General features: G+C 48.5%; 1 protein-coding gene across 1 annotated transcript in view; it reads left to right on the top strand.

Annotated features, from left to right (window-relative positions):
- The window catches only part of LOC120063930 (low-density lipoprotein receptor-related protein 1B-like), a 345,986-nt gene that overhangs the window by 57,369 nt on the left and 276,518 nt on the right, over nucleotides 1-12,099 (top strand). Inside the window, 1 exon segment of the mRNA XM_039014240.1 lies at nucleotides 6,412-6,634. Coding sequence (XP_038870168.1) covers nucleotides 6,412-6,634 — 223 coding nt within the window.

The following is a 12,099-nucleotide window of genomic DNA, read 5'->3' as shown; positions in this document are numbered from 1 at the left end:
ACAGGAAGTGGCTCGGGTGGTTGTTGTCCTTGATGATCTTTTTGGACTTCCTGTGACATCAGGTGCTGTAGGTGTCATGAAGGGCAGGTAGTTTTCCCCCGGTGATACATAGTGCAGGTCGCACCACCTTCTACAGTGCCTTGCAGTTGAGTGCAGTGCAGTTGCCATACCAGGCGGTGATTCAGCCCGACAGGATGCCCTCGATTGTGCATCTGTAAAAGTTTGTCAGGGTTTTGGGTGACAAGCCAAATTTCTTCAGCCTTCTGAGGTTGAAGAGGTGCTGTTGTGCCTTCTTCGCCACACTGTCTGTGTGGGTGAACCATTTAAGTTTGTCGGTGATGTGTACGCCCAGGAACTAAATAAATGTCCACCTTCTCCACTGCTGTCGATCATCTCCTTTGTTTCGTTGACGTTGAGTGAGAGGTTGTTTTCCTGACACTACACTCCGAGTGCCCTCACCTCCTCCCTGTAGGCTGTCTCGTCGTTGTTGGTGATCAAGCCAACTACTGTTGTGTCGTCTGCAAACTTGATCGTTGAGTTGGAGGCGTGCATGGCCACGCAGTCGTGGGTGAACAGGGAATACAGGGGAGGGCTGAGCACACACCCTTGTGGGGCCCCAGTGTTGAGGGTCAGCGAAGTGGAGATGTTGTTTCCTACCTTCACCACCAGGGGCGGCCCGTCAGAGAGTCCAGGACCCAATTGCACAGGGAGGGGTTGAGACCCAGGGCCTCCAGCTTGATGATGAGCTTGGAGGTTACTAGGGTGTTGAATGCTTAGCTGTAGTCAATGAACAGCATTCTTATATAGGTATTATTTTTGTCCAAATGGGATAGGGCAGTGTGCAGTGTGATGCCGATTGCGTCATCTGTGGACCTGTTATAGCGGTATGCGAACTGAAGTGGGTAAGGTGGAGGTGATATGATCCTTGACTGGTCTCTCAAAGCACTTCATGATGACAGAAGTGAGTGCTATGGGGTGATAGTAATTTAGTTGAGTTTTCTTTGCCTTCTTGGGTACAGGAACCATGGTAGCCATCTTGAAGCATGTGGGGACAACAGACTGGGATAGGGAGCGATTAAATATGTCCGTAAACACACCAGCCAGCTGGTCTGCGCATGCACTGAGGACACGGCTAGGGATGCCGTCCGGGCCAGCAGCCTTGTGAGGGTTAACAAGTTTAAAAGTTTTACTCACATCAGCCACGGAGAATGAGAGGGGGGGACGCAGTCTTTGTTAGCGAGCCGCGATGGTTTCACTGTATTATCCTCAAAGTGGGCAAAGAAGGTGTTTAGTTTGTCTGGAAGCATGACGTCTGTGTCCGTGACATGGCTGTTTTTGTTTTTTTGCCCATGATTTCCTGTAGACCCTGCCACATACATCACGTGTCTGAGCCATTGAATTGTGACTCCACCTTGTCCCTCTACCGGCATTTCACTTGTTTAATTGCCTTGTGGATGGAATAACTACACTGTTTATATTCAGCCATATTTCCAGACCTCCTTCCATGGTTAAATGCGGTGGACGCGCTTTCAGTTTTGCACGAATGCCGCCATCCATCCATTGTTTCTGGTTAGGGTAGGTCTCCATGTTAGGATTGAGGGGGTGAGGAATTGGATGATTGGATAGAAACACTTCTGATTTGGAGATGTGGAGAGTAGTCGCACTGTTATCTTTTCATTTGAATTATGTCACCGAAATCACAAAATGAATGCAGATTCAGCTTCTCTTTTCATTCCCTATATCTACACCATCTTTCATGGTTATTTAATCTAATGGACAAAAAGACAAAAGCAACAATACTTTGAGATATTATGTGTATAATGTGCTGGTAGTCATTGTCTGTTTGATGGAGGTCATGGTACAACCCAAATGTCACCTCGTTATGTTTTCAATTATTTTTTTAAGAAAGTAGTATTTAATAGAGAGAATGTATCACCTCACTTTCACATGCAACATGCAACAACTGGTGTTCATAAATATATTCACTGTATTTTTATGGAAGAAAGGATTTGTGGAGATGTGCACTTTGTCTCTTTTGAGGAACAACTGCACAAAGAGGAGCCCTGGAGGTTTTGCCCAACTGTTCTATGGACTAGACAAATGTGTCCTTGTGCAGATATAGTAGTATAATATGTATTGTAAGTGTAGCGGTATAAAAAGGGCCAATGAAAGGCATGCCAATGTCATTTATTGTAGGATGCATGAACCTAAAAGGTTTTGAAAGACGTTCTAAAAAAACTACTGTAAAAGGTAACAAGATATATTTACAAAGGAGAAGAAAAATAGACTTCAGATAGGACGTGCAAAGACCATCATAGTTCATGAGCCAGGGAGGTCGGTTGGGCTCACATGGGCCAACGATGTCTCATAGTGATTTTCTTGGTCTATGTCCCTACAGTTGGACAATGTGTGATAGCAGTGGAGCAATGGCAGCTTTTCCTGTGTTATCTTTCATCCCTCCATCCCATAACTTTTCCCGATATGACAAACAATGTCAGTATACAACAAGTTATTGTTCACAGTGTACCTCTAGGTACATATCAGAATGACCTGTATAAATTGCTTAAGAGGAAAACCTGATACATGTTAATCTTTGTTTTACCAGTGGTTCTGAAAGGTCATGAAATTACCTTTCAAATGATACATAATATAACCAACTGAAATCACTAGCTACAACTATTGCTAAAAAATAGCCCATATTGTGCCATCGACATTAGAATGTTGGAAGCTTAGAAATATAATTCCATGTAGTGGGGCAGCTATGTTTTTTAATAGTAACTTTGGTGATAGAGGAACCACATTTCTCACACACACTGCTAGAGCAGGGTTTTAATATTTGTAGATACAGGGCATTCACAGGTTTCACGAAAGCCTTTTTCCAACATGGTTGCCAAAAAACACAATGGGGTCTTATTGGATGAATTTCGCATGACCATACCTCTACGATTTCCCTTCACTGTAACTAAGGAGCCTAGCCCAAACCATGAAAAACAGCCCCAGACCATTATTCCTCCACCAAATTTTAAAATTGGCACCATGCATTGGGGCAGGTAGCGTTCTCCTGGCATCCGCCAAAACCCAGATTCGTCCATCGGACTGCCAGATGGTGAAGCGTGATTCATCACTCCAGAGGATGTGTTTTCACTGCTCCAGAATCCAATGGTGATGAGCTTCATACCACTCCAGTTGACGCTTAGCATTGTGCATGGTAATCATGTGCTTGACGGCGGCTCCTCGGCCATGGAAACCCATTTCATGAAGCTCCCAACAAACAGTTATTGTGCTGATGTTGCTTCCAGAGGCAGTTTGGAACTCGATAGTGAGTTTTGCAGGTACGATTTATACACGCTACTCGCTCCAGCACTCAGTGGTCCCATTCTGTGAGTTTGTGTGGCCTACCACTTTGCGGCTGAGCTGTTGTTGCTCCTAGATGTTTCCACTTCACAATAACAGCACTTACAGTTGACCGGGGCAGCTCTAGCAGGGCAGAAATTTAAGGAACTGATTTGCCACCTTGAAAGTCACTGAGGTCTTCAGTAAGGCTATTCTACTGCCAATGTTTGTCTATGGAGATTTCATGTCTGTGTGCTCTATTTTATACACATGTCAGCAACGGGTGTGGCTGAAATAGCTGAATCCACTTATTTGAAGGGGGGTCCACATACTTTTGCATATATAGTGTATGTCAAGATGATAAATTATTCTCAGAATTGTGGTAAGAGTGTACCCAAAAATATGTCAAAATTGCTCCTTTTTTAAGCAATTTATACAAGTAAATCTGATATGTACCCTAGAGGTCAAAGGTCAAAGGTCAAAGGTTCTGTCCAAAAATATATCTGGTGGATAGCTGTCATCTCAGCTTTCTAATGATATATAATTAAAGAGTATATGTGAGCAATTACTTATTATATACTGACATTGTTTGTCATAGGGTAAAATCCCTATGGGAAAAATGAATGGGATGGAGGGATGAAAGAAAGATTGATAACACAGAGAAAGCTACCATTGCTGCACTGATATCACACATTCTCCAACTCTGGGGACATAGTCCTTCAAGAAAATCACTATGAGACATTGTCGGCCTAAATTTGGGGGTCTGTCTCATGGACTGTCATGACAGTGGCGATGATTCCTTTAATACTGTTTATTATTTCATCTGTACTCCATCAGCAACAATCATTATCCCGGAAAGCCATCATTGCTTTGCCACGTGGAGGCTCATTTGTTTGAGGGAGTTGTTTTTCGCTGACAGAAGTTATTTTTCAGCCTAGCATGTATCTCTGGGTTCAAAGCTCACCCCTATCTCTCCCTTGACTTAACTTGTATAGATTAAGTTGGTTCTCTGGCTCCAGCACCTCTCAGCTCTCTAACTGTCTTTCTCTCTCGTGATGGTCTGATGCTGCTCTGGTCTGGTTCTCTGTCTCAGAGAGCCAACATGACACCATTAGCAAGGCATGTTACAACCATAACCATTAGCAAGGCATGTTTCAACCATAACCATTAATCCTATTTCGCAACAAAGCATCCTTGACTCATGCTGCCAAATATACCCTCGTAAAACTGACTATCCTACCGATCCTCGACTTCAGCGATATCATTTACAAAATAGCCTCCAACACTCTACTCAACAAACTGGATGCAGTCTATCACCTTTTTGTCACCAAAGCCCCATATACTACCCACCACTGCGACCTGTATGCTCTCGTTGGCTGGCCCTCGCTTCATACTCCTCACCAAACCCACTGGCTCCAGTTCATCTTCAAGTCTTTGCTAGGTAAAGCCCCGCCTTATCTCAGCTCACTGGTCACCATAGCAGCACCCACACGCTCCAGAAGGTATATTTCACTGGTCACCCCCAAAGCCAATTCCTACTTTGGCTGCCTTTCCTTCCAGTTCTCTGCTGCCAATGACTGGAACAAACTGCAAAAATCGCTGAAGCTGGAGACTCTTATCTCCCTCACTAACTTCAAGCAGATCATTGCACCTGAACATAGCCCATCAGTAAATAGCCCATCCAACTTCCTCATCCCCGTACTGTATTTATTTATTTATTTTGCTCCTTTGTACCCCAGTATCTCTACTTGCACATCATCTTCTGCACATCTATCACTCCAGTGTTTAATTGCTATATTGTAATTACCTCACCACTATGGCCTATTTTATTGCCTTACCTCCCTTATATTACCTCATTTGCACACACTGTATATATACTTTTTTTTCCAACTGTGTTATTGACTGTATGTTTGTTTATTCCATGTGTAACTCTGTATTGTCGTATGTGTCGAATTGCTTTGCCTTATCTTGGCCAGTTCGCAGTTGTAAATGAGAACTTGTTCTCAACTAGCCTACCTGGTTAAATAAAGGTTAAATAAAATAAAATAAAAATAATTAATTAGCAAGACATGTTACAATCTTAACCATTAGCAAGGCATGTTACAACCCTAACCATTAGCAAGGCATGATAGAAGCTACAAGGTAGCTCTTCCTGCATTCATATCAATGTAAAGGAGAAGAAACTGATGTTGTATCTTTCTTTAAGTATCTTTTATTCACCAGATTTGTGAATACATTTAGCCTTCCTTCTTTTAGTTAATTGGCAATGCACATTTAATGGTCAGTTTAAAGAAATAGCATTTCCATGTAGGTACTGTAGAAGAGGTGATTCCTGGAAAGAGCTGGCTATAGACTGCTAGCTTAACAGTAGGTACTCGTGGGGGGTAATTTTAGACAGCCATACAAAACTACAAAACCATACTGGCCCTGACACACCATTTTCTTCTCTGTACATGTAGGTAAAATCAGGAAATTAATAGTTAAATTTATAAGACTTTCTTTTCATACCAAGCCTACAATTAAACCATTAGCAATGGGTTTCGTCAGGATTCTTCTTGTATCTGTTTTGAGTACTGTGTCCCTTTTTCTTATTGTAAACTCCTTCCATTTGTAAACCTGTAGGCTCTATACAGTCACTCCAGTTCATTTAGAACTGTCCTTGGTAGTTGGCTCTAACTTAGGTGCAGTAATTGTGTTCAAAAAGTGTTGTGGATATTTCTGAATCATTACCAATGTAGGCATGAATAACTATGGGCAATCATTATGTTGGTGGATATGAGGATGACAATAGAAGGCAGAATACAGTATTCAGAAACCCTCAACAATGATTTACATTCAAGGGCTACCTAATGAGCTTATGTTAATAAACATATATTTACTGTTATTGCACTTCCTGGAACCTGTGTTCAATTGGTTAGTGTGTGGCACTAGCAACGCAAAGGTTACGGGTTCATGTCCTGCAGGGATCACATACACCTACTATGTATTCACTCACTGTGCTCTAAGTCACTTTGAATAAAAGTGTTTACTCAGTGGCATATTTCTACAAGTTTATTTATACACATTATCTTCTCGTAGGATGCTGTTCTTCACTGACTACGGAGACGTAGCCAAGGTGGAGCGCTGTAACATGGACGGCACCAACCGAACCAGGCTGGTGGATTACAAGACAGTGCAACCCACAGCCGTGGCCCTGGACCTGGCCAAGAAGCTGGTGTACTGGGCAGACGCCTACTTGGATTACATTGAAGTGGTGGATTACAACGGGAAAAACAGGCATGCAGTCATCCAGGGCAGTCAAGTGAGTTTCTAGCCTCATTGTGTTGTCGTCGTGGGGCTAAGCTGAGCTCTGCTTCTGATTCTGTCTTCTAGTTTACACGCCACGCAGGGAAATAAGTCTGAGGACATTTATATGAATTTTGAGAGGGGACAATCTGAGCTGTCCAGTGTGTGGGTCAGTTGTTAAGAGCGTTTGTGGTTGTGGGTTCATTTTTTGCAAGGATCACTTTCACATACTAAGACAATACAAGAATGATAAAATCTTCCTCCTTGCAGACTATTAACTACAGCTTTTCAAAACTATACTTGCGACGGCAGGTCTGAGAGCAGTTCAGGGGGCATTTCAGGTGAAGTAATAAATGCCTTTCTTCTACCTACAAAATGAATTCTACCTTGCCCAAGTCACTGTAGAGCTTAAACATCCCAAATGTCACCCTCTTCCTTATATAGTGCACTACTTTTGATGAGAGCCTCTGGTCAACATTAGTACACTATTTAGGGAATGGTGTGCCAGGGATGCACCTAAGGTTTGATATCTCCTGAATATGGATTTCACTGCATGGTGATTAATCAGTGTAGATGAGCTTGAGAAGCTGTGATGAGGTCACTTACAAATGGCCCAAATTGTTAGTCCTTCTCCCTGTACAACACTTTGGAGATGGATAATTAGGGGAATGATATTATTCAAAAGGATGCCCCTTGAAAGCAACATACTGTAATGCGAGGGAGACTTATATTGTAGGCTACGATGGTGATGGAAGGAAAGAAGGTGTAACGCTCTAGGTGTCGGGGTGTTTGTGGAATCAGACGCAGGAACAGCAGAGCTTCAATACGTTGAGTTTAATTCCCAACCCGTAAACCAAAAATGTCCAAACCGGACTACTGGGTGTCAAATAAACACCTGTCTTCAAACATGAAGACAAAACCAGTACACAAACACGAACCACTCCCGAAATCCAAAGAAACAGACGAACAATCCCGCACAAAGAAGCAGACAGGCTGGCTGACTAATAAAGCCACCCTGATTGCCAATTCCCTCAAACCAGGTGATACACATAAACACATAAGGAGGGGGAGGAAAAAGAGTCAGTAGCAGCTAGTAGGCCGGTGACGACGACCGCCGAGCGCCACCCGAACGGGAAGGAGAGCCTGCCTCGGTTGAAGTCGTGACAGTACCCCCCCTCTGACGCGCGGCTCCCGCAGCGCGCCGACACCGGCCTCGAGGTCGACCCGGAGGACGAGGCGCAGGGCGCTCCGGATGGAGGCGATGGAAATCCTTTACCATAGATGGATCCAACATGTCCTCCACTGGTACCCAGCACCTCTCCTCCGGACCGTACCCCTCCCAGTCCACGAGGTACTGCAGGCCCCTCGCCCGGCGTCTCGAGTCCAGAATGGCCCGTATCGTGTACGCCGGGGACCCCTCGATGTCCAGAGGGGGAGGAGGGACCTCCGGTACCTCACCGTCCTGCAGGGGACCAGCTACCACCGGCCTGAGGAGAGACACATGAAACGAGGGGTTAATACGATAATAGGAAGGGAGTTTTAATCGATAACACACCTCGTTTATTCTCCTCAGGACTTTGAATGGCCCTACACACTGCGGCCTCAGCTTCCGGCAGGGCAAGCGGAGGGGTAGGTTTCGGGTCGAGAGCCAGACCCTTTCCCCCGGTACAAACACGGGGGCCTCACTGCGGTGGCGGTCAGCGCTCCTCTTCTGCCTTCCAGTAGCTTGTTGAAGGGACTCCCGGACGGCCCTCCAGGTCTCCTTGGAGCGCTGTACCCACTCCTCCACCGCAGGAGCCTCGGTCTGGCTCGGATGCCATGGTGCCAGGACCGGCTGGTACCCCAACACACACTGAAAGGGGGACACATTAGTAGAGGAGTGGCGTAGTGAGTTCTGGGCCATCTCAGCCCAGGGAATGTATCTCGCCCACTCCCCTGGCCGGTCCTGACAATACGACCGCAGAAACCTACCCACCTCCTGGTTCACTCTCTCCACCTGCCCATTACTCTCGGGGTGATACCCGGAAGTCAGGCTGACCGTGACCCCCAGACGCTCCATGAACGCCCTCCACACTCGGGACGTGAACTGGGGGCCCCGATCAGAAACAATATCCTCCGGCACCCCGTAGTGCCGGAAGACGTGAGTGAATAAGGCCTCCGCAGTCTGTAGGGCAGTAGGGATACCGGGCAACGGGAGGAGACGGCAGGACTTAGAAAACCGATCCACAATTACCAGAACCGTAGTGTTTCCCTGAGAGGGAGGCAGATCGGTCAGGAAGTCTACAGACAGATGAGACCATGGCCGTTGTGGAACGGGGAGGGGTTGCAACTTCCCTCGAGGAAGGTGCCTAGGAGCCTTACTCTGAGCGCATACCGAACAGGAGGAAACATAAACCCTAACGTCTCGAGCTAAGGTAGGCCACCAATACCTCCCCCGAAGGCTCCCCACTGTCCTCGTCACCCCAGGGTGACCCGAGGAGGGTAGGACATGAGCCCACCGAATCAGGCGGTCCCGAACACCAAGCGGTACGTACTTACGGCCCGCCGGACACTGAGGAGGCGCGGGTTCCGCCCGTAGCGCCCGCTCGATGTCCGAGTCCACCTCCCATACCACTGGCGCGATCAGCCTCGAGGCGGGGATGATGGGAGTGGGTTCAGTGGTCCTCTCCTCCGTGTCGTAAAGGCGGGACAGTGCGTCTGCCTTTACGTTTTTTGAACCGGGTCTATAGGACAACGTGTACCTAAACCGGGTGAAAAACATGGCCCACCTTGCCTGACGTGGGTTCAGTCTCCGAGCTGCCCGAATATACTCCAGATTCTGGTGGTCGGTCCAGATGAGAAAAGGGTGCTTAGCTCCTCAAGCCAGTGTCTCCACACCTTCAGAGCCCTGACCACCGCTAACAACTCCCGATCCCCCACATCATAGTTACGCTCCGCTGCACTGAGCTTACTAGAGAAGAAAGCGCAGGGGCAGAGTTTTGGTGGCGCACCCGAGCGCTGTGATAGCACGGCACCCACCCCAGCCTCGGAAGCGTCCACCTCCACTATGAATGCTAAAGAGGGATCCGGATGCGCCAACACGGGAGCCTCCGTGAACAGAGCCTTCAACCTGTTGAAAGCTCCGTCCGCCGGCGCTGACCACCGCAACCTCACCGGACCCCCCTCAGCAGTGAGGTAATGGGAGCCGCTACCTGGCCAAAACCCCGGATAAATCTCCGGTAGTAGTTGGCAAAACCCAAAAACCGCTGCACCTCTTTTACCGTGGTCGGAGTCGGCCAATTACGCACGGCCTTTATGCGGTCACTCTCCACCACCACCCCCGAGGTGGAAATGCGATAACCCAGGAAGGAGACGGCTTGTTTGGAAAACACACACTTCTCAGCCTTGACGTATAAGTCATGCTCCAGCAGTCTGCCAAGAACTTTGCGCACTAGAGATACATGCGCGGCGTGAGTAGTTGAGTAGATCAGAATGTCATCGATATACACAACTACCCCCTGCCCGTGCAGGTCCCTGAGAATGTCGTCTACAAAGGATTGGAACACGGCTGGAGCATTCTTTAACCCATACGGCATGACGCAGTACTCATAGTGGCCCGATGTGGTACTAAATGCGGTTTTCCACTCGTCTCCCTCCCGAATACGCACCAGGCTGTACGCGCTCCTGAGGTCCAGTTTTGTAAAGAACTGCGCTCCGTGAAATGATTCCACCGCCGAAGCGATGAGAGGTAGTGGGTAACTAAACCCCACCGTGATGGCATTTAGACCTCTATAATCAATACACGGACGCAAACCTCCCTCCTTTTTCTTCACAAAAAAGAAACTCGAGGAGACGGGTGAGATGGAGGGCCGAATGTACCCCTGTCCCAGAGATTCCGTGACATATGTCTCCATAGCCAACGTCTCCTCTTGGGACAAAGGGTACACGTGACTCTTAGGAAGCGCAGCGTTAACCTGGAGATCTATCGCACAATCCCTACCCGGTCGATGTGGTGGTAATTTCGTCGCTTTCTTTTTACAGAAAGCGATTGCCAAATCGGCATACTCGGGGGGAATGCGCACCGTGGAACCCTGGTCTGGACTCTCCACCGACGTGGCACCAATGGAAACTCCCAGACACCTTCCAGAACACTCCTCTGACCACCCCTGGAGAACCCCCTGTCTCCACGAAATATTGGGATTGTGCCGGGCCAACCAGGGAATACCCAGCACCACTGGAAACGCAGGCGAATCGATAATGTATAGACTGATACGTTCCCTATGATTCCCCTGCGTCACCATGTCCAGGGGAACTGTGGCCTCCCTGACCACCCCTGACCCTAATGGCCGGCTATCTAGGGAGTGCACGGGAAAGGGAGAATCTATCGGCACAAGCGGAACGCCCAACTCTCGGGCGAGTCCGCGATCCATAAAGTTCCCAGCTGCACCTGAATCGACTAGTGCCCTATGCTGAGAAGAGGGGAAAAAATCAAGGAAAAAAATTGAGACAAACATGTGACCGACAGGAGGTTCTGAGTGAGTTTGGTGCTGACTCACCTGGGGTGATCGAGAAGCGTCCCGCCTGACATCTCGACTCCCAGACAGACCCCCCCAGCACCGATCGGCCGTGTGTCCTCTCCGACCACAGTTGGTGCAGGGGAGGCCTCGTCCTCCGATACCCCTAGGCGCGGCCCCTCCCAACTCCATCGGGATGGGAGCCGGGGCGCTGGGTGGTGGAACGCACAGGACCCTCTCCGAACGCCCGCGGGCAGCCAGCAGATTGTCCAGTCGGATGGACATGTCGATAAGCTCATCCAACGACAGAGCGATGTCCCGACACGCTAGCTCCCTACGGACGTCCTCCCGGAGACTACACCGGTAGTGGTCAATAAGGGCCCTGTCGTTCCACCCTGATCCCGCGGCCAAGGTCCGGAACTCCAGCGCGAAATCCTGTGCGCTCCTCCTCTCCTGCCTTAGATGAAATAGTCTCTCACCCGCCGCTCGGCCGTCTGTGGGGTGGTCGAACACGGCACGAAAACGACGGGTAAACTCCGGGTAGTACTCCTTCGCGGAGTCCGGGCCATTCCAGACTGCGTTGGCCCACTCCAGAGCACGACCCGTTAGGCAGGAGACGAGGACACTCACCCTCTCCGCTCCCGAGGGAGTGGGGCGAACAGTGGCCAGGTATAGCTCCAGTTGGAGTAAAAACCCCTGACAACCTGCCGCTGTTCCATCATAATCCCTCGGGAGCGTAAGACGGAGCGCGCTGGAGCCAGGGGATGGAGAATCCTGGGGAGGGGGAGCCGAAGGTGGAGAGAGGAGCCCACTCCTCTCCCATCGCTCCATTCTCTCCATCATTTGGTCCATGGCGGATCCGATCCGATGGAGGACGGTGGTGTGGTGGAGAACCCGTTCCTCCATCGATGGGAGAGGGTTAGCTGCTGCTCCTGCTGACTCCATGAGTGGTGCGGGATTCTGTAACGCTCTAGGTGTCGGGGTGTTT

Source organism: Salvelinus namaycush, chromosome 19, assembly GCF_016432855.1.
Source record: "Salvelinus namaycush isolate Seneca chromosome 19, SaNama_1.0, whole genome shotgun sequence".
In the NCBI taxonomy this organism is placed as follows: domain Eukaryota; kingdom Metazoa; phylum Chordata; class Actinopteri; order Salmoniformes; family Salmonidae; genus Salvelinus; species Salvelinus namaycush.
This window is presented reverse-complemented; position numbering and strand designations above follow the sequence as displayed.